General features: G+C 46.1%; 1 protein-coding gene across 2 annotated transcripts in view; it reads left to right on the forward strand.

The window, feature by feature from the left end:
* Positions 1–22,633, forward strand: part of LOC141088055 (PRKC apoptosis WT1 regulator protein-like) — a 78,111-nt gene extending 55,478 nt beyond the window's left edge. For both annotated transcript variants that reach the window (XM_073573926.1, XM_073573928.1), the window contains exons 4-7: positions 7,968–8,002; positions 11,858–11,948; positions 15,793–15,897; positions 17,910–22,633. In XM_073573926.1, the coding sequence (XP_073430027.1) occupies positions 7,968–8,002; positions 11,858–11,948; positions 15,793–15,897; positions 17,910–17,996 (318 nt within the window). In that variant the 3' untranslated portion in view covers positions 17,997–22,633. The remainder of the gene's footprint in view (positions 1–7,967; positions 8,003–11,857; positions 11,949–15,792; positions 15,898–17,909) is intronic.
* Positions 22,634–23,499: the final 866 nt, after the last annotated feature.

Below are 23,499 nucleotides of genomic sequence, written 5' to 3' on the forward strand. Positions count from 1 at the left end.
AGGCGCTATAAGAGGAGACGTTCAGAAAGGCACATGTTGGCGGAGTGTTGGAAGCCAGCATTCCATCTGACCTGGAGGTTGACTGAGTCCCTGGCCCAGAGGACACAGCACGGAGGCAGGCACCTGTGTGTACTACAGACTGTGAGTAAAGCTTTGGAACTACATGCCCTGGTGTCCTCCAATTACTCCTGCGCTAACACACCCTGTACCACATCGGGGTACCAGCTTCTACACCGCCTGTGCCTCTCCTCTACCCCTACATCTACACTGCCCTGGGACTACAGCTCCACCTGTGGGGAGCTTCACTATCTTGGCTGCACCACACCACCAGTCCCAGAGGATCTGCATGCAGCGTCGGCTTAACATCTCACTTGCCGAACACCACAGGTGGCGTCATGAACTATTCATTTAATCAACTACATTCCACCATTCAAACTTCCCCTATTAATTGGGCGACCAGGGCCACGTGCCGGGTCACTGCTACTGTGACACACCCCGCTGACACCGGCCCGGTACCGAGTACCTCACAGCCCTGGGAGGGCGACCCACATGCAGCCCGCTGGCCACGTGTTTGAGACCCCTGCTCTACAGCCCCGTTGTCTTCCTTCCTCCACAGCCCCCCTCTCCATGCACAACACGCGGTGACGCCGGGACCAGGAGAGAGAGGTGCGCAGATTGTTCGTTCGACCGGAGCTGGGCGGAGTGGGCGGAGCTAGAGCAGAGCTGCAGCGCATGTGATTGAGTGGCCTGCGGGGGAGTGGCCTAGCTTGGGTGGCCGGAGTGGGCGGAGCTTGCCGGAGTGGGTGGAGCTGCAGCATGTGTGATTGAGTGGCCTGCGGGGCGTGGCCTAGCGCTGTAGTAGGCCGCAGTAGAAGCCGAGGATTAAATTTAGGCTGGGAAGCTGCAGGGGAGAGGGGGAATAGCGCAGTTGGCGACGGGGAGTGCCGACTTATCCGGGACAGGGCTGGGAGGGTGCCGGCACTATTCGGCCCCTGTCCTAAAGACTGTCTTCCTCACAGCCCCGCTCTCCATGCACTGTCCTGCTGTATCTGTCCTCAGCCCTGCTCTCCAACTGCGTCCCACTCTGCTGCTTCGTGATTGGTTTTTGTCCCACTCTGCTGCTTCGTGATTGGTTGGTGATACACACACACACATACAGATTTATATAGAGAGATTATATGAATAACGGGTAAGCCGACAATAGTTTTCCACGCAGGGAGGTTAGATAATCATACAAAAATAACCCGATATAAGACTACTCGGCAAGTGCCGGCAACAAGACGGCTGCGATATGGCTGACTGTGAGTCCTGAAACTATAATTAACAACCAACGGAGTGTCACTTATCCTTCTCTGACGTCCTGCAGAGTTGCTGTCCGGGAGGTGTCCGTTCGGCGTCTCAGCCGCTGGGCCCAGCCGACGATGAGCTGTTGGAGGCTTCGGGCATTCCTACGCCTAGGTGCAGAGGGGGCGCAACAGGCCCCAGAAGAGTTTCCCAGCGTCGAGACGGCCCCTCTTGGAGGCGAGGTGGTGGCAGCTGCGGACCTTGATGGACAGACCGCAGCCGCGGGATAGAGCCAGGCAGCGGTGGCCGCGGGTCTCAGGGTCAGGGTCGCAGCTGCTGATGTGGAGCGGGGCAGTGGCAGCCGTGCGTGGCAGCGCACAGGCTGCAGCCACGGGTGTCAGCACTCTGTCTCTTCCTCTCGTCGCTTGGGACCGTCCTCTCCCTGGATCAGGTGAGCCCCTATTCTGTCTCTCTGGAAGATGCGGGCTCCCTCCTGCTCTCCAGCGCCACCTAGGTTCCTCCTTCCTGCCTCTTGTCTTTCTCCCCATCGAGTGCCCCCTGCTGGTCTCCTGTGCTCCTTATAGTCGCCCCGCCCCCGCACTTTCCAGAAGAGTCTCTGTCCCGGCCTGTAACTACTTCCCCCGGGAACATACCCCCTGGGAACCTAAGTGACAGCCCTCTTAGTTCTGGCCCGGTTACACAGTGGGGGCTCTCTCTCCTATACTCCCCCATCCTTTTTGCTCACCAGTCCTCGGGCGAGGGTTTGGGGGGATTTGTGTTTTTGTTTTGCTGCTGAAGTCATTTTTGCCACACGAATTGGTCTTGCTCATATCGTTCGGGGGTTTTTCCTGCTGTAGACCGTTCCGAGCGTCATGCTTCCATTGTCGAGGTGGAGTCCTCTGGGGTGGTGAAAGGTTGTTGGGTGGTTGGGGCCATAGGGGCACTGGCCCTGGGAGTGTCTGCTTGTCTTACTGGATGGTCCTCTTCATCTTCATCATCCTAAACAGCTGGCGGAGAATCTGGGGCATGAGGAGAGGCCTCGGGCTGCTCGGGGTCTGCGGATAGACAGGGCCGCAACATATTACGATGTACTGTTCGGATGGGGTGGTCCCCCTCTTTTTTAGACTGTATCTCATATACCGGCCCATCTGGACTTATTCGTCGTACTACCCGGTAGGGGCTCTCTTCCCACCGGTGCCCCAATTTGTTTTGGGGGCGCTGGTCTCGTGCGAGATCCCCTTTTTGGAATTCAGTGGGTTGTGAAGGTGTTCCAGGTCTCAGAGTTTTGTTTGCACTAGTCGTGTAGGGTTTGCAGACGATACCGGTGATCTCGGACCCATGAGGGAACCCCTGCCCTTCGTCGTTCCTCTTCTGGGTCCAACTCCACCTCAGTGATCCCTTTGCCTTCTCGGTCGAAGAGCAGCGAGTATGGAATGTAGCCGGTGACTCGAGGTACTCGGTTGTTATATACCCAGACCAGTTCGGGGACATACTCTGGCCAACAGGTTTTTCGGTCGTCCTCCAGGTTACGTAACATTTAGATCAGGGTCCGGTTAAATCGTTCGCAGGCCCCGTTCCCTTGTGGATTGTATGGTGTGGTCCGGGATTTGTCAATGCCGTACAGACAATGTAGTTCTTCCATTACTTTTCCCAGGAAGCAGGCACCCTGATCTGAGTGTATGCATTGAGGGCAGCCATACACTTGAATAAAGTGCTTACAAATAGCGTAGGCGGCAGATTCTGCTGTTTGGACTCTGGTGGGGGTCACCACGGCGAACTTGGTAAAATGGTCCACCATAACTAGGCAGTGCTCGTACCCTTGGTGGGCTGGGCCGATGGTTAGGTAATCTATCATTAGTAGCTCAAGGGGTGCTGTTGTTACTATCATTTGTATAGGGGCTCATTGCTCTGGTGGTTTAGTCAGCTCACATTGGCAGCACATTCGGCAAACTTCTTCCACTTCGGTTTGTAACCGGGGATGGTAGGCTATTCGCTGTAGCCACTGGAAAGCCTTTTGTGCCCAAAAATGAGCCCCCTTTTCATGAGCTTCCTGAGCAAGTTCAGTTAGTTGGGCCCCCGGTACCACCACCTGCCATGCTGCGGTGGGTTCTGCGCGCAGGGTTGTTTTTCGGTACAATAGTCCATTTTTAATCACCATTTTTTCCTCAATGGTGGAGCATTAGTACCGTGTCCCTAGAGATCACTAGAGAGCATCTTTCCTTGAGCGTCATTGGGCAGTTGTTTTATGGCAACCCATTGATGCAGGGTGCCGATTTCCCCATCTTCCTGCTGCTGACGTATCCATTCGTCCCAGGACTGTTCTAGGATAACCCAGTGGGCTCCTCATGGGACTGTTCTCTTGTCACCGCCGTGGTTTCAGCGGGATTTGAGGAAGACGGTGTTTCTTCTCCTCATCTCGGCTCCGTCCTGGGACGGTGTGTCGGATTCGAGACAAGGTGTCGGCGAGGACGTTCTCCTGCCCCTCGTTTGTAAATAATTTTGTATTTAAATTTGGCCATCTTGACCACCCATGTTGCTCCAGGGCCCCCAATTTGGCATTTTCGAGGTGAGCTAGTGGATTGTTGTCAGTACGTACCACCATCTCGGAACCCGGTAGGTACTCTGCGAATTGCTCCATCATGGCCCACACCACCACCAGGAGCTCGAGCTTAAAGGAGCTGTAGTTGTCAGGATTGCATTCGGAGTCGTGAAGCGACTGACTGCCATAGGCGATCACCTTCTCCCGGCCGTCCTGCATCTGAGACAACAGCCCCCAGCCCGTGCGAGCTCCCATCGGTGTGCCGAATGAATGGTTGCGAGAAACTCGCGTACGCCAACACCGGGGCTTCCGAGAGTGTGGTCTTGAGGTCTCGGAAAGCTTCCTCCTGTGGCTCACGCCACTGGACCTTGCAGCTATTGGCACCGGCTGGGGTTCCCTTTAGTAGGTCTTGCAGAGCTCGGGCTTGGCGGGCGAATTTTTTCACGAAGCGACGGTAATATCCAGCTATCCCCAAAAAGACCTGCACATCCTTCACCTTCTTGGGGATAGGCCACTCCCGTATCACAGCGACCGTCTCCATAGACGGTCTCACGCCCTCGGCGGAGACGACATGCCCCAGATACTCAATTTGTGTGCGGAACAGGTGGCATTTCTAGGGCTTCACCTTCAACCCGTACTTTTGTAGCCGGCCGAGCACATGGCCCAAACGATGCAAGTGATCCTCAAACGTGGCGGCGTAGATGATGATGTTGTCCAAGTATATTAGGGTGGCCTCGAAGTTGAGGTCACCCAGACACCACTCCATTAGTCGCTGGAAGGTTCCAGGGGCGTTGGCCAGTCTGAACGGCATTCGATTGAATTCGAACAGTCCCATGGGCAAGATGAAGGTGTTTTTTGCACGATCTTCTTCTGACATCGATAGCTGCCAGTATCCACTGGCCAAGTGCAAGGTAGAGAAATATTTCGCCATTCCCAGGGCCGACAGGGACTCCTCTATACGGGGAAGCGGATATGAGTCTTTGATGGTGCAGGCGTTCAGCTTCTGGCAGTCCACGCAGAACCGCAATATGCCGTCCTTTTTCCGCACCAACATGATGGGGGCTGCCCAGGGACTTTGGCTTTCCCGGATAACCCCCTTTCACAGAATTTGGCTCAGCAGTGTCTTCACTTCTTAGTATAATTACAGAGGGATCTGCTGATACCGTTCCCTGATGGGGGCTGTTCCTTCTGTGGGAATGCCGTGTGTGATGGCTGTGGTGCCCCCGAAGTCGTCTTCGTGGCTAGCCAATACCTCTTGGTAATAGCCCGGGAGGGCTTCTACCTGGTGTATTTGGACCAGCCCTAGTCCGGAGAGTTTCACTCACATTTTTTCCAAGATTGCTTGCCCTTCCTGCTCAGGCGGGGACCCGGCGGCCTTGATGGAATGCACAGTCACGGCCCAGGGGTCCCTTGCACTCACTCCCAGCTGTAACACCAGGGTTGGGAGCACTTCTTCCAGATGTTTTACCAGTTTTGCCATTTCGGTGCAAGGTTTTAGGATGATGTCTTGGTCTTCCAGGTTGACACAGCGCACGAGGCTGTCTCCTTCCTCACGGTGACCAGGGCGCGAGCCACCAGGAGCCAGAGGGGTAAGCGCTCAGAGAATCATGGCTCTACCTGCACCTCCGCTCCTTCCAGAGGTACATGGGCCTTGGACGGGCAGAGCGATAACTGTCTGTCCTGGCGTTAGCACGAGCTGGGGAACCGCAGGCGCAATCACCTTCCCCAGCACCTCCCCTTCCTGGCAAGCCTCTTGGACTCGTGCCCCCTGCACCAGCTGTTGGAAGACTTGCCCATGAAGAGTACGAGGGCCCCATTGTTTCAAAGTCTCTTGGGCTGGTTCACTGAGGAGAAGACTACCGAACTCTTTTAATATATTCATGCCCAGAGTGACAGCGTGTTTATCACCCGCGTCTCCCCGAGTCAGGACCGTGCCTCGTCGGCCCAATTGCTTGCCACACATCGAGATCTGCATCCATGCTACTCCGATGACGAGGATTGGCAGTTGGTTGGTGGCCAATAGCTTTATCACGGACCCCCACTGGGGCCTTGTGGCTTCGAGGAAGTGCTGCTGGAAGTAGATCTCTGGCATGGTGGTAACTTGCGACCCCGTATCCACAAGGCAGCGCCTTCGAATTCTGCCCAAATCAGCGCACACTTTTCATCTAGATCTTCGGGACTTCCACCACCCCGCATAGTGGGTTCTGGCTCTGAGCAGCGCCCCCCCAGCTCAGAGCCCTCTAGTTTGATGGCCGCCGGGGCAGGTACTTCCCACGCCAAGGCCACTTTGCCACAATCAAAGCAAGCGAGGGGTCGTAGCTTCGGCCCTTCTCTTCACCTCAGCCAATTCGCCTCTGATACCCTTCAGTTCTTGTCACATTTCCTCCACCCACTGGGGCTCACCAATGGCATTCACGGAGGCTTTAGTGCTCCGGGCCATCCCTAAGGGAATTGTCACCCCCTGCTCCCATTCTCGTGTGCGTGCCTCACTCCCTATCTCGGAGAAAGTCAAATGCGGGTTCACCCGTACCCGCTTCCACAAGGCTTGCTTGGTCAGGGGGTCCCGCAGTCCGGTCACCAAGAGGTCACGAAGGGTTATGTCAGTGGGTCCCACACCTACCCCATCTTTCCACTCAATGGCTGTGTAGAGCTCCTGCAGGACATTCATGTATTGTGTGACCGTCTCCCGCTCCCCCTGCATGAGGCTGAACAGTCGGGTTCTCAGCTCTCCCACATCTGTCGGGTCTCCATGGGTCTCCTCCAGAATCTGTAATACCCTGACAAAAGTGTTTCGTTGTCCCGGGGGTCTTAACATCACAGAGTCCCGGGCCTCCCCGTCCAATGCCATTAGGGCCACCACAGCCTCCAGATCAGGGGTCATCGGGTGCATCCTGAACAACCCCAGAATTCGTTCCGTCCAGCTCCACAGCATGGTATTACTGCCTGTGAACCTGGGCAGGTTGCTCAGCATAGCCCCTAAAGATAAGCTGGACCGGGGGGCCACCCTCACCCCCTTGGTCTGCAGCTTCCCCTCTCGCCCTCGGAGACTGCATCCTGCTGACTACGCCAAATGTACTCACAGTTATGCAGGATGCAGTGACAAGTCGGAGATGGAGCAAGCTTAAATTCAACCTCTATATATGGATTATATGAATAACGGGTAAGCTGACAATAGTTTTCCATGCAGGGAGGTTAGACAATTATACACAAATAACCCCATATAAGACTACTCGGCAAGTGCCGGCAACAAGATGGCCGCGATATGGCCGACTGTGAGTCCTGAAACTATAATTAACAACCAACGGAGTGTCACTTATCCTTCTCTGACGTCCTGCAGAGTTGCTGTCCGGGAGGTGTCCGTTTGGCGTCTCAGCCGCTGGGCCCAGCTGATGAGGAGCTGTCGGATACTTCAGGTATTCCTACGTCTAGGTGTCGAGGGGGCGCAACAGGCCCCAGAAGAGAATCCCAGTGTCAAGACCGCCCCTCTTGGAGGAGAGGTGGTGGCAGCCGTGGACCTTGACGGACAGGCCGCAGTCACGGGATGGAGCCGAGCAGCGGTGGCCGCGGGTCTGGGCCGCAGCTGCGGTGTGGAGCGTGGCAGTGGCAGCCGCGGGCGGCAGCGCACAGGCCGCAGCTGCGGGATGGAGCGGAGCAGTGGCAGACGCGAGTCTCAGCATCTGGGCCGCAGCCGTGGGTGTTAGCACTTTGTCTCTTGCTCGTGTCGCTCAGTACCGTCCTCTCCCTGGATCAGGTGAGCCCCTGTTCTGTCTCACTGGAAGACGTGGGCTCCCTCCTGCTCTCCAGCACCACCTAGGTTCCTCCTTCCTGCCTCTTGTCTTTCTCCTCGTCGAGTGCCCCCTGCTGGTCTCCTGTGCTCCTTTTATAGTCACCCCGCCCCCGCACTTTCCAGAAGAGTCTCTGTCCCGGCCTGTAACTACTTTCCCCGGGAACAAACCCCCTGGGAACCTACAGTAAGTGACAGCCCCCTTAGTTCCGACCCGGTTACCACACTCGGGAGCTCTCTCTCCTACACTTGTGTCCCCATAAGCCCCCTTACAACATAGTGTCAGACATTGAAAACTGAAGAGCTTATAGAAGCATATATAGTTATATCCTTAACATTTTGGCTTCTGTTACTTTGCAGGACCTGTGGACATCAGATGGGATTTGCACCAACAGGTTAGATTTCTATTTGGTTTTGCACCCTGCATATAACCAATATATATTTGTCTCCTCCATCTTGCTCGCGAACATCCTGTAGATTAGTGAAAAGTAGAGTATGGTTGGAAAAATAAATCATGACACTAGGATGATACTACACAGGACCTATTTGTAGTCTGTTACCATGGAGACACAGATGTTTGCATGGAAGATGTATACATAAGATGGCATTATATTTTTTTCCATTAAGACTATTTGCCAAGTTTTTTTTTTTTTTTTTTATTTAATTATATTCCCAGTTAAGATGAAAATGAATGTCAGGGTCAAAAGCTAGACTACATGTAATTCCTTAAAATATTCTTTTTATTTTCGATTTCTTAAAAACACCAAACCCAGTGTAGCAAACACTCAGCAAAAATGTATAAATAAGATACAAAAATATCTCAAATCAAGGACAGCCAGGGAAGACATGGTCAGCCGCCGACGAGTGGGGGCAGGTAGGCAGTTAGACAGAATCAGTGTAGGACGTCAGCAAGAGACTTTTAAAATTAATGGCTGGTGAAAGTAGGGCCGTCCATAAGGGTGCTTTGAAGGTGGTGAAATACAAGGACAAAACAGATGCCCTAGTTTTCAATGGAATGGACTATGAGAAAAAAAACCTGTAGTTTAAATCAGGTTTTTGAGTTAAATGTATTTTTCTCTAAAATGTTTTTTTTTCCATATCACAATATTTACTAAACACAAAAATGAAAAAGTTCCCTTTGTTTCAACAAATTCACATGTACATGAGCAGCAATTAAATGATTCTGTAACTATCTTTGGTACTGATGCATCTAAAGAGCGTGTGCAAAGGTCATTTTTACTAAAAATAACAATTAGAAATCTGGCAAATTTCACATGGGCCAATGGGACTTTTTTAGATTTACTCTGCATGAATCGCACTAAAGGATGCAAGTTTATTAAGGTGGCGTGTAAATGTTTGGGCACCCCTGGTCAAAATTACTGATATTGTGAACAGTTAAGCAAGTTGAAGATGAAATGATCTCTAAAATGCCTAAAGTTAAACATGACACATTTCCTTTGTGTTTTAGACAAAAAAAAAATATTGCCTTTTTTTTCATTTTATAAATTACAAAAAGGAAAATGGGCACCCTTGGAAATTTGTGCGCCCTTGGAGATTTGTGTGCTCAGATCAGATAATTTTGACCACGCTTACAGACCTTAGTTAGCCTGTTAGGTTTATGGCTTGTTCACTATGATCGTTAGTTAGGAAAGGCCAGGTGATGCCTTCTCTAACCTTGTGCCAAAAAACAATAGCCATAGGTTCTACTAAGCAGCTGCCTAGCACTCTGAAAATGGTGGAGGCCCACAAAGCAGGAGAAGGCTATAAGAAGATAGAAAAGCCTTTAGAAGTTGCTCTTTCCTCAGTTTGAAATGTTTTTAAAAAATGGCAGTTAACAGGAACAGTGGAGGTCAAAATAAGATCTGGAAGACCAAGAAAAATTTCAGTGAGAGCTGCTTGCAGGATTGCTAGAGAGGCAAATCAGAACCCCCACTTTACTGCAAAAGACCTTCTGAAAGATTTAGAAGACTCTGGAGTTGTACTACATTGTTCTGCTGTTCAGAAATACCTGCATAAATCTGGCCTTCATGGAAGAGTCATCAGAAGAAAACCTGTTGTGAACTCATTTTCTGATCTGCCTCTGGTTTCTGGTGAGGGAGCTGGTTGTGCTGACAGAGGAGTTGTGAGATCACTTTCCGGGCTCCCTCTGGTGGTGGCAGAAGGTAGTGAAGCTGATCTAATTAACAGAGACCTGCCACCTGATAATGAGGAAGAGGATTGGACATCTGGAGTCTCAGACTGGATTTAAGACAGCCGACTCCCTATTCCCATACTGGTGATTTTTTTTTCCTGCCTCCTGAGGTCTTAGTTTCCAGCTCAGTTCCTGCCTTCTCAAGCTAAATTGTCTTTGCTAATGTTCACATTTGATTTGGTTTGGTCTATTCAGTTTTTTGTGTGGTCAGCCAGCCCCAGCTGGGGCTGTGCTGAATTTCCACTCTTATGTCACCGTATGTGCCAGTTTGCTTTTTGTCCCTTATTAGATTGGCCTATTTTTGCTCTGTTCTCAGAATATGCCAGAGTGCTGATATAGTGGGAGAAGTCTAGTGACTTCAGGGTATTTTTTGCTATCAGAAGCGTTGGACATTTTTGCAGGGTTTTTTGGCGTGATTGCAGACAGTATCTTTCCTTTCCTGTCCTTTCTAACTAGTGTGGGCCCCATCATTTGCTCAGCCTATTTTCTACCTGTGTTCGTGTTTTCAGCTGTCTATTCCTTTGGAGTCTGCTCTGGGGCAGTTTTAGATTTCCCCTTTTCTTGCTTTAGGCTTATTTAGTACTCTGGCTGTGACGAGGAGTCTAGAATCATCGTAGGTACGCTCCACGGCTGCTGTTAGTTGTGTGGTTAGGATCAGGGGTCTGCAATCCGCATAGTTACCAACCTCTCTGGTTTTCTGTGAGTTGGCTTGGTCTTGTTTTCCTCCTCGGTGACCCATTCATAACAAAATCCTCTCCTGCATCCTCACCATAAAATTCTGCATCAGAAGTATGCAAAAGAATAACTAAACAAGCCTATTGCATCTTGTAAACAAGTCATGTGGACCAACGAGGATACAATAGAACTCTTTGGCAACAATGACCGAAGGAATGTGTGGAGAAAAAAGGGTACAGAATTCCATGAAAAGAACATCTCGCCAACCATTAAGCATGGAGGTGGATCAATCATGCTTTGTGATCATGCTGCAGCCAATGGCATGGGAAACATTTCACAGGTAGAGGGAAAAATGGATTCAATGAAATTTCAACAAATTCATGATGCAAACATTACACCATCTGCAAAAAAGCTGAAGTTGAAAAGAGGATGGCTCCTACAAATGGGTAATATAATAATCCTAAATACATGGCAAAATCCATAACAGACTACCTCAGTATGTGCAAGCTGAAGGTTTTACAAGGCCCTCACAGTTCCCTGATCTAACATAATTGAAAATCTGCGGCTAGACCTCAAAATAGCAGAGAATGCAAGATGACCCAGGAATCTCACAGAACTGGAAGAATTTTCTAAGGAAGAATGCATGAAAATCGCAATGTTGTGTCCAGTGTCAGAAAGCTGGGTTTGTTTCCTAAGTCATGGGTCTTCCTGTAGGGCAATAACCACAAAGAAGCACCCAGAAAAGGATGGAAACAAAGCGCTGGAGAGTTCTGAAGTGTGCAGCAATGGGTTTGGATCTAAATCCTATTGAATACCCGTGGAGAGGTCTTTAAATTGCTGTTGGGAGAAGGTGACTTCAAATATAAGAGACCCGGAGCAGTTTACAAAAGAAGAGTGGTGCACAATTCCATTTGGGAGGTGTAAGAAGTTTGTTGATAGTTATAGGAAGTGATTATTGCAGTAATTTATTCCAAAGGGTGTGTAAACAAATATTAAGTTGAGGGTGCCAACAATTTTGTCTGGCTCATTTTAGGGGTTTTGTGTGAAATGATGTCTAATGTGTCTTTTTTTTTTCGGCTATGACTGTACAAACTCCCTGCCAGACATTTATGGTGGACTGACTGGGTGATTCTCAATTAAATCATTCTGCAATCAGTGATAGACAGTGCATGCAATCAGTGACAGACAGTGCAACACAGAGGTTATTAAAAAATGTTTAAAGAAACCCAACTGCAAAAATGATTTTTAGCTGTAAAAGCATTAATTTAAATAAAAAAGTCCCCAGATGGGCAACCCCCTAAGGCTCCACCAGGCTATGTATTTTTTGGGTTAAAATGGTTGAAAAATTGAATATAGCTGTAAATTCAGTTGTCCTTTTTTTCAGAAATTTAGAGATTCACTTAAATGCATCTACGTCAGAGAACAGAGATGGAAGCTTAAAAGATGGGCAATCATGGCTGGAAGAACTTCAGAAGGTATGGCCGCTTCTAGAAAGTTATCTGAACTTGGAGAATTCTAACTCAAGACTTGATTGTTGTAATGAGTAGAGGAGCTTATGACTGCACCTCTGCCTCTAGCCAAGTCCAATGCAACGGCATATTTAGATTGAATGATAAATGCGAAATGAGCATTCTTATGATTAACCCCTTTCTGACAATGCAGAGCCCACACCTTTCCGGACACATGACAAGCTGTTCTATACAGCTGACAAGTGCCCGCAACAGCCGCAGGTGGAATCACGATCCACCCACGCCTGTTAATCAGTTAAATGCTGCTATCAATCTCTGACAGCGGCATTTAACTCATTGCTAATACCGCTCATCGGTGACCCTGTCACATGATCGTGGTCATTGCCCCATGTCATTGCCAGATTGCTATGAATGCCGCCCTGTGGTCAGAGCTCATAGCAAGTGAGCAATTTTGCTACACAAAGGCGATCTGATCATCGCCTGTGTGAAGCACAAGCGATGAGAACTGCAGCTTCTAGTCTCCCATGGAGATTATTGAAGCATGCAAAAAGTAAAAAAAAATGTTTTCAAAAATATATAGGAACAAAAAAATAAAATAAAATATATATATTTGGTATCACCGCGTTCAGAATCACCCGATCTAACAATCTAAAAAAAGAATTAACCTTATCCCTAAATGGTATAACGAAAAAAAAATTAAAACCGCCAGAATTATGTTTTTTTTTTAATGTCGCAATAACATGCAATAACGGGCAATCAAAAGGGGTATGTGTCCCATATATATAAAAAGTTATATCGTTATTTATAGTAAGTGAGAGTAATGACACTCAGATCAAAAGATCGTATCTATATCAAAATGATATCAATAAAAACATCAGCTCGGCACTCAAAAAATAAGCCCTCACCCAGCACCAGATCACGAATAATGGTCAGGTCTCGGAAAATAGTGCTTTTTTTTTTTTTTTTTTTTTTAAAAAAAACAACAAATTTTAGAATTTTTTTTCACCACTTAAATAAAAAAGAACCTAGACATGTTTGGTGTCTGTGAACTCGTAATGACCTGGAGAATAATAATGGCAGGTCAGTTTTAGCATTTAATCAACATGGTAAAAACAAACCAAAAAAAAAAAATGACTCTGGAGTTGCACTTCTATTGCAATTTAACGGCACTTGGATTTTTTTTACTCATTTTCCAGTACATGATATGTTAAAACCAATGGTGTCGTTTAAAAGTACAACTTGTCCGTCAAAAAAAAAGCCCTCACATGGCCATATTGACCGAAAAAAAAATAAAAAAGTTATGGCTCTGGGATAAAGGGGAGCAAAAAACAGAAATTCAAAAACTTAAATATCCCTGGTCATTAAGGGGTTAATGGCTGATCCAAAACACTTGTTTGTTGGGTAATCAGATTTTTTTGATTGTTGTAAGCAGCACTTCACCCTGTGTAAACAGTGGGTGTGCTGCCGAAAAAATGATGCAAAGGAGACAGAATGATCATATTCATGACTGTTCTGTCCTGTACAGTTTTGCATGCCTGTGTGAATGGGCCTGTAAATGAGCGCTGACCAACTTGTATTTAGCCAATCAGCACTCGCTAATGAAGACCTGTCACTTGCTATAAATATGTATTTGTCTAATCTGTTGGCAATGCCGCTGTTCTCTTGACGCATTTATTTTTTGTTCTTTTTTGTTCTTGCACCTTGCTGTTCTTGAGATATTCCCCCCTTTCCCCTTTGAATGAATTTAGTCTTTTATAAAGTGGGCATGATCCGGAGGAGTTGAGGATTACACCCATTTGGCTAAAAATATACTAGATTTATGTTTAGGGAAGATGGGGCAATATCTCAGGAATGGGGAAGTACAGGAACAAAAGAAAAACAAATCCAGATTACAGAGAATCACTAAATGTATTAATCCAGGTAAAAAAGTGACATATTTATGGTAAGTGACAGCTTCCTCATTAATAGAATGAAATCAGCCTCTCCAAATGGTCAGAAAATTTAGGCAAAGCCTTGCCAGATCCACGATTGTGTAACATGAAGAGGTATGGTAGCCATGGGTGAGGTTACTCATCTCTTGTGCCCCGCAACACAATACATGAAAGTGGGGGCCCTGGCTGGGTGTCTGTGTGATGTTGCTGGTTTGCAAGGACCAGATATTTGACATTTCCAAGAGGCAGACCACCAGATTTTTGAAAACTTAGTTTTATTGAACAAAAGTCTGACGACAACTACATACCGCATTTTTCGGATTATAAGACACACTTTTTTTCCCCAAATTTCAGGGGGGGGAAATGGGGGTGCAACTTATAATGATATACCTACCAGCCGCGGTGGAGCAGGGTCCCGAGGTCGTTGCTGGTGGAAGCAAGGGTGGCGCTTTGCTGCAGGCCGCAGGCTGGGATGAGGGGGTGTTCTGATGTGCGCGGCTGCGAGTGAAAATGACTGCGGTGCTCTGTGGTGCGGGCGGGGCTCCGCCAGCATTTTGTCAAAGCCCTGAGCCCCCCACATATCCATTACTGCGATGTGGTGGCCTCTGGGAAAATGGCCACCGGGGTGGCGCATGCTCAGATTGAGATCTCGACAAAGAGACCTCGGGAGATGAAAACTCGGCACCCAAGATCTCGTTGCCGAGATCTCAATCTGAGCATGCTCCGACCCGGCGGTCATTTTCTCGGAGTCCCATGCAATTCATTACTGCGATGCGGTGGCCCCTGGGAAAATGGGGGGAGGTGCATCCTCAGATTGAGAACTCGGCAACGAGATCTCGGCACCCGAGCCCCCCGCACCACGGAACACCGCAGCCATTTTCACCCACAGCAGCTCACATCGGAACTTCCCCTCATCCCAGCCTACAGCAACGCACCACTCTTGCCTCCTCCAGCAGCGACCCTAGGACCCCGCTTCACCACAGCCACCACCCCTGGTAAGCAATAAGACACATGGATTATAAGAAGCACCACCATTTTATACAAAAAAAGTTTTTTTTTTCGATTTTTCTCCTCAAAATTTGGGGTGCGTCTTATAATCCGGTGCGTCTTATAATCGGTACGTGAGGTAGTGGGCACATTTTTTCTCGTACATTTCCTTATCACACAGCATCTCTATATATAATCTCTTCACTTCCTTCACTTCTCTGATTCCGGTCTCCATTAGTCTCACTTGTTTCTGTAAAACTGAGTAATACCATATTACATGAAAAGTTATCTTTTTTCCTCCCATGGTTTTTTTACTTTGAAAGTGATAATGCCAATTTGGCTGAAACTAGCTTGTCTCTTCTTGACACTTAAGGAACTCTCAACGGGGACTCTCACTTCTTTCCACGTTCTGGTCCGTCCAGTACCAGGACCCGACTCACTCAGTCTCCTAGTCCACGGGTCAGTTGACTGACCCATGTAACCTTGATCACTCTGTAACTCGGTAGACTCTCTCTCTCCTGGTATTCAGAATCTCGATATCCTCTACTTTGATCTCCTCTCTCGGCTAAGGGGCACCCATAAACTGTGGCACTACACAAACTGGACCTTAGGTCCGTCTCTGTCACTCGCTGGGCCTTAACTGATTTTCCAAAAGGAAACTGTGTCTGGCCCCTACCACTATGGGCTAGTCCCTGCAGTTAACTCTATCTTACCCTACTCATTATCTATTACTGGGCAGAACACTACAATGCATCACAACACAGTTGACATTACACATTACCCTAAAAAAAAATGCATTACATTATGCACATTATACTTTACATTGTACAAAGCACTGATGTCTTCAAGGGGGAATAGAGCTATATTTCCATCTTCTTACAATTATAGCATGAGATGATTGGTACTGTGAACTGTATTTGTGTTTTTATTAGGCAGTTAGAGGAAAAAGACAAGATAATCAAAAACTGACAACTCAGCTTAATGACAAAGAGGGGTCTCTGCTACTGCTTCAGAAAGAGATAAAGACCCTCACTCAGGTAAGGTTTTATACAACGCTGTATGGTGGCTTATAGTACGGCTGCATTCACACATCTGTTAAAATTAAAGATCAAAGTTGGAAATCCATGAGGCTCAGAGCGTATCATACTGTATTTTTATCCAGTTTGGGGAACGTCTCTGTCACTTAATGGGAACTTGTCATGTCAAAAAACGCTATTAAGATGCAGATATGGGATTAATCTGCAGGTTAATCGTATTCTAAAGCTGTGCAGCTGCTGCACTGAAAGCCAAACTACCAGAAAGAATAACGTTCATTTTATTTCAGCCTCTGGCTTTCAGTCATGGAGGCATTGCTGGCTCAATACTTAGTAAGCGGTGACTGACACGTTAATAAAGTTTTTTTTTTTACATGACTTTACTTTAACCCCCTCACCCCAAGCCTGTTTTCTCCTTTCTGAACAAGTCAAATTCTACAATTCTGGCCATTATGAATTTATGTGGTAATAACTCTGGAACACTTCAATATATCCCAGTGATTCTCGGAATGTTTTTTTTTTGTGACACATTTTACTTTATGCTAGTGGTAAATTTAGGTTGATATTTTTTATGCTTATTGTGAAAATATTGGAAATTTGGCAAAATTTCCTAAAATTTTGTAATTTTCAAACTTTTAATTTTTATGCCCTTAATCCAAATATTTATTAACTATTTTGTGTGATATAACAACCATACCATATGTATACTTTACTTGACCATCATTTTTGAGACATACTTTTTTTGTTAAAGGAAGTTAGAAGGGTTAAAACTCTATCAGCGGTTTCTAATTTTTTCAACAAAATATAGAAAACTACCCCTCAAAGTGCTCAAAAACACATTCAAGAAGTTTATTAACCCTTCAGGTGATTCACAGGAATTAAAGCAATGTGGAAGAACAAAAATGTAAATTTTACTTTTTCACACAAACATGTTTCTTTAGCCCCAAATTTTGCATTTTCACAAGGGTAACAGGACAAAATGGGTCATAGAAAACAACTATTTGGGTGCAAACCAGGGCTCGGAAAGGTAGGAACTCTAGTTGACATTTTAGAAACTATACCCCTGAATAAATTTATCTAGATCTGTGGTGAACACGTTGAGCCCGCAGGTACTTCACCGAATTTTATCACATTAGGTTGTAAAAATAAAAACATCACATTTTTCCCACAAAAATGTTGCTTTTGCCCCCATTTTCTGTATTTTCACAAGGATTAGGCTTCTTTTACACCTACCGTGTTTTTGCTGGCTGTTTTTTCAGCCCCCATAGATTTCTATGGGGCCGCAAAATCGGCCCGCAAAAATTCCATAGTGCGCCGTGTGCCATATGGCCGTGAGGGCCATATTTGCGGCCATGAAAAATGATCAAGCCTGCTCGATCTTTTTCATGGCATACGGACACGGCCCCCATTGAAAATCTGTCACTTCCGGTTTTGCGGAACGCCATTTTTTTCCGATACTTCTTCAATAGTATTGGAAAACTGAAAAACGGCGAACCACAAGTTTTTGCAGTCCATTATTGCGGCAGACCCTGAAAATTGCAGTGATATGGCCAGCAAAAACGGGCAGCAATAACAGGCTGCAAAAAACACGGCAAATGTAAAAGTAGCCTAACAGGAGAAAATGTGCCATATAAATGGTGGAAAACTGCTGTTTAGGTGTACAACTTGGCTTGGAAGTGAAGCAGCAACATATGAATTTTTGAATGCAAAATAGACTGGAATAGATTGCAGACACCAAGACCCAATTTTGGAAACTACACCTCTCAAGGAACATACAGTATCTAGAGGTGTTCTTGAACCAACAGGCACTTCACAGAATAATTGAGCCGTGAAAGTGAAAATAGACATTTTTCAAAAAAAAATGTTGCTTCAGCCCCAAATTTTTCAATTTCACAAGGGTAACAGGAGAAAATGGACCATGCAGTTTGTTGTAGAATTTCTCCTACGATGATAAACTGGATTTTGGAAGGAAACCCAACTTTAACAATTTGTGATGACTGTTATGTTTGTTGCAGAAAAAGCAGAGCGCTGAGGATGAAAATAAGAAGTTGAAGGATGAGAACCACATGCTGTTGAAGATGATGGGCCAGTTGAGCGGCTAAGACTGAAATCCTCATTAGCCAGTCAGCCTACTGTTTATCATCAAGTGAGAAATAAACTAATTATTTTCTCACCAATCAACTTATATAAATGAACGATGAATGAGCTGTTCATCATCAAGTTACTTACCCGCAAAGCAATCATGAGACTGTAATGAGATTATGATGCTGGAAACTTTGGGTAAGATGCAGGTTTCGAATGTAATAAGGTCAAGACTAGAAACCGTCAGAAGGTTTCTGGCTTAGGTCACAGGAAACAAATAAACAGTGCAGTGAAAAAGGTATTCAATTAGTGGCATATGGTTGCACTATCATTCACTTACTAGAGTAGATTTTCACTGCTGGAACCCCTACAATGTTTAGGGTAATTGAGCAGCCAAGTTAGATGGGCACTAGTTCTCTTTCCCAGATTTTTCCAGTTCAGAGACCCTAATGAACTATCACACAGCTCCACCAACTTGGGAAAATCTTTGGTCCAGCTCACTGCACAGCTGGTGGCCAGGACCACCAATGATCAGGAAGTTAGCCGATGGAATCTAGGTCTCTTCTCTTCTTTCCTTGTCCCAGTCGATCCTATTCTTTTCTCTTCTAAGTATCTGTTCTCTTGATTGGCAGTGGGTTTCGAGGTTGGTCCACCACCAATCATAATACTATTTCATATCATAGTGATATGTCAAAGCATTACAAGATGTGAATATCCCTTTAATACATATTTAGTTAACTACAAAGTGCTGCTCAATCCACGTTGCTCTTATTATGTATTCAGGACACCTGAATTATTGTGTTTTGCCGCTTAAACATATACTGTAGTATGAGTTTTCCTTCATATTGTGGTTAATCTTCATAGAATATAGAAAGGCTAATTTTCCCTGTAATTGTAGGATAGGTTTTGAGCTGAAAGAGGGTTGTTAAATACCTAAATTACTCCAACTGTCCATATGCATCCTATATTACAGGAGGGTCCCTCATCAATTACCATTTACTAGACAGATTGTCAAGGCACCAAATAAAAGAGCAGCTTCTGACCTACTACACTTTGCCAGGCTGTGTCTAAAGCAGTTACTTATGGAATACTGTACTTTCCCTATAGCAGCTATCTTGTGGGTTGTCAGGTATTTATTTAGATGCCGGACTTGCTGTTATCAGTAGATCGGTGGACAAGTATAATTTGTAAAAAGGTCATTATAGTGAAACCATCCCTAAATATTATTGTAGGTCCCCTTCACCCATGGCTGTCTGAGAGCACTTTGTATGGAAAATCATCTTTAGACAAGAGTCTTATATCTAAAGATTATCAAACATTGGGCAAAACTTTGATAAATAATACATTTTCTCCAAAGTTATTTGTATAGCACCATTGATTCCATGGTGCTGCACATGAGAAGGGGTTACATACAAATTACAGATATCACTTACAGTAAACAAACTAACAATGGCAGAAAGGTACTGAGGGAAGAGGACCCTGCCCTTGCGGGTTTACATTCTACAGGATTGTGGGGAAGGAGACAGTAGGTTGGGGGGTTGCAGCAGCTCCGGTGTTGGTGAGGCGGTAGCTCCAGTAGTGTTGAGGAGGCAGCGGGGTCATTGCAGACTGTAAGCTTTCCTGAAGAGGTGGGTTTTCAGGTTCTGTCTGAAGGATCCGAGTGTGGTTGATAGCTGGACATGTTGGGGCAAAGAATTCCAGAGGATGGGGGATATTTGGGAGAAATCTTGGAGGAGGTTGGGTGAGGAGCGAAAAAGTGTGGAGGAGAGAAGGAGATCTTGGGAGGATCGGAGATTAAGTGGGGGAAGATATCGGGAGATTAGTTCAGACACATATGGAGGAGACAGGTTATATATGGCCTAGTAGGTCAGTATTAGTAATTTGAACTGGATACTCTGAGGGAATGGGAGCCAGTGAAGAGATTTGCAGAGGGGAGAAGCAGAGGAGTAGCGAGGAGAGAGAAAAAGTAGTCGGACAGCAGAGTTAGGGAAGGACTGGAGAGGAGCGAGGGTGTTAGCAGGGATGCCACAGAAAAGGATATTGCAGTAGTCGAGGCGGGAGATGATGAGGATATGCACGAGCATTTTAGCAGATAGAAAGGACGAATTCTGGAAATATTTTTGAGCTGGAAGCGACAGGAGGTAGAAAGAGCTTGGGTGTGCGGTTTGAAGGACAGGGCAGAGTCAAGAGTTACTCCGAGGCAGCTGACTTCTGGTATGGTGGAAAGTGTGATGTCGTTAATTGTGTTAGATAGGTCATGTAAGGAAGAGCTGTGAGATGGGGGAAGATTTGTCCACATTGAGTTTGAGGAAGCGAGAGGAGAAGGAGGATATGGCCGATAGACACTCTGGGATTTTGGACAGCAGAGAGGTGACATCTGGGCCAGAGAGGTAGATCTGATTGTCATCAGCATAAAGGTGGTACTGGAATCCATGGGACTTTATGAGTTGCCCCAGGCCAAGTGTATAGATTGAGAAGAGTAGGGGTCCTAGAACAGAGGCTTGGGAGACTCCAACAGAGAGAGGGTGGGATGAGGAGGTAGTGTGGGAGTGGGAGACGCTGAATGTGCGGTTGGAAAGGTATGAGGAGATCCAGGATAGGGTGAGGTCTTTGATGCCAAAGGAGGAGAGGATCTAGAGTAGGAGGCAGTGGTCAACTGTGTCAAAAGCAGAGGACAGGTATAGAAGGAGGAGTATAGAGTATTGTTCGTTAGCTTTGGCTCTAAGTAGGTCGTTAGTAATTTTGGTCAGGGCTGTCTCAGTGAAGTGATGGGGGTGGAAACCAGATTGTAGATTGTCAAAGAGCAAGTTGTTGTGAATTATCTTGCTCGGAGTTCTGAGCCGAAGCTCCCTCTGCTTCCTCTGCTGGTTGCTGAGTGTAGTGGAGTTGGCCAGGTGGATGGAAGTTCCCCACCTGACGAAGATAATTGGAAACCTAGGATTACTGGCTGGCAGCATATAATTGAGCTGGCTGCTCTTGGAGGTTGCTGGTGATTTCCTCAGTGTGCATTTGGAGCTCTTTTGTTCCCTGCCTGATCTGCATGGTTCAGCTAAGTGATTCTTTTGCTAATCCTTTACATCTAATCTGGTTGTGTCTTTTTTTTGCTTTCTGTTTTGCTGCTAGGGTTCAGCGTGCTCCCTGCTGGGGGCAGCGCTGGGCCCTGCTTCATATGTTGCAACTTGTTCAGTCCCATGTTATGTTAGTATCTTTTTGCTTTGCTGCCAGTTTATACCAGAGTGCTGATCTAGCGGGGGTGAGATCGTGTGATCTCAGGTTTTTTGTATATCAGTAGTGTTGGGCTTTTTCAGGGTTTTGTGCGTGATTGCAGACAGTATCTTTTCTGTCCTGTCCTGTCCTGTCTAGACAGCTTGGGCCCCACCATTTTCTCAGTCTGTTCTCTGCCTGTGTTTGTGTCTCACCGACAATATATGTTTGCGGGCTGTCTATTCCTTTGGGAATCTGCTCTGGGGCTGTTTAGATTTCAGCTTTCTGTCTTTAGGCTTAGTTAGTCCTCTGGCTGTGACGAAGCGTCTAGGGAATCGTAGGAACGCTCCACGGCTACTGCTAGTTGTGCGGATAGGATCAGGGGTCTGCAATCCGCTTAAGTTAACAACCTCTTTGGACTTCTGGTGGCTTAGCCTGTTCCTGCCATCCTCCTCGGTGACCCATTCATAACAGCAAGTTAGATGAGAGGTGGGAGGAAAGTTCAGCATGGACGTGCTGCTCCAGTTTGGAAGCGAATAGGAGCAGCGATATTGGGCGATAGCTGCAAATAGCGGTTGGGTTTAGGATTGTTTTTTTAAGAATAGGCATGATGGTGGCATGTTTGAAAGCAGAAGGGAAGGTACCAGAAGTTAGTGATAGGTTGAAGAGGTGGGTTAGGGATGGGATAAGAGTGGTGGCAAAGCTTTAACTCCTCTCTTGATAAATTTAGAGTTAAATTTTATTATTTCCTCATAATAGAATTTTTGCCTGCAATAGGACTTGCCTTTTTATTAGACTGATTTTACATCTTAGGACCATCGTTAGGATGAATCATAAATGTGGGTTCCATTTTTGGGACTCCCAAAAACCAGCAGAGCAGAGGGCGGGTGGCTCCTTCTCAGTCATACTGGTCTAGGGCTCTTTAATTGGGGGTCTCAAAGAGCAAACAATTCCTCCAGTATTATTTAGCAGTGTATGGGGATTCTTTATAGGAGCTGAATTGCAGTAATATGTGAGCTCTTAGTTGCAATATTCTTTACATGCTTCACTATTTGGGCACTTCGTGTGTATGGAATTATATGGTGCATTAATTGGAGACTGCCTAAAAACGGTAAATGACAAAGACCCTTTCTTACTTATTTCCAAAGGCCTATTCTTCTACAAAAACCGTCCATTGCTACATAGTGATGTCTATGCGTATGACTGCTCTGATTTGGTTAAATTTATGGGGAAACAGAAGGTGAGATGGTTAAAGGTTACTGTGTGAAATAAGAATTCATGACATATAGCCATATTTATTATGGTACCCTGAAAGGATTGGAACGTAAGGATGTACCTCAAATAAGAAAAAGCTTATAGTAGGATGGAAGGCATGTTAGTGGATTTGATGGACTTGACATTTCAGCACAATGGTGTACTTTTTTCTGCATGGAATAAAAAGATGAGAAATAAACTGTCTCAGATGTTATGGGACACCAGATATCCCACATGGAAAACCAACTTCTACACCATGGTGTACAGTATAACACTATAGTTTTACAAAGAGACCATAATGACTAGTGGAGTAACATGAAACTTTTTTGCCCCAATACAAAATTTAGACTAAGGCCCTAAGCGATCACAGGTCTTTAATAATGTTCTTCTCATGTGGTACAAAGGGACCATTTGTGCCAAGTGTGTATACAAGCTCTGCATCGGCTATAGTTGCGCTTCTGATAGTGTCGCTATTAGAAAAGATGGAACATTACAATTCTTGCCGATTGAGCCTAGAGATATAGTTTTGGGGTGGATATCAATTAACTATTCCGTGTTCTCAAAAGTACATTCACACTGAACACTAACAGACACAGTATGTGTAAATGAATCTTAATAAGAAGATGTTTCGCTTAGATCTTCTCCTACAGCAAAGGTATGAGTAAAAATATGTAGATATATAACAAAGCAAAAAAAAAAAAATGAATATGTCCTCATTACCGTTGATCAGCAAGTCTGAGGAAGGGAAACACCCTGAAACACATTGCTCTGCGATAAAAAAAATTAACTTAATCCTAGTTACCATGTCACGTGCCTGAAAATGGCACCAATAAAAACGTCAACTCGTCCCGCAAAAAAATAAGACCTCACATGACTCGGTGGGTCAAAATACGGAAAAATTATAGCTCTCAATATGTGGTGATGCAAAAACTATTTTTACAATAAAAAGCGTCTTTTAGCGTGCGACAGCGGCCAAACATAAAAACCGCCATAAATAGTAAATCAAACCCCCCGTTATCACCCCCTTAGGCTGGTTTCACATTTGCGTTTTTTAGCGCTGGAAAA

Source organism: Dendrobates tinctorius, unplaced genomic scaffold (genome assembly GCF_039654945.1).
Source record: "Dendrobates tinctorius isolate UK_male_01 unplaced genomic scaffold, ASM3965494v1 ptg000037l, whole genome shotgun sequence".
In the NCBI taxonomy this organism is placed as follows: domain Eukaryota; kingdom Metazoa; phylum Chordata; class Amphibia; order Anura; family Dendrobatidae; genus Dendrobates; species Dendrobates tinctorius.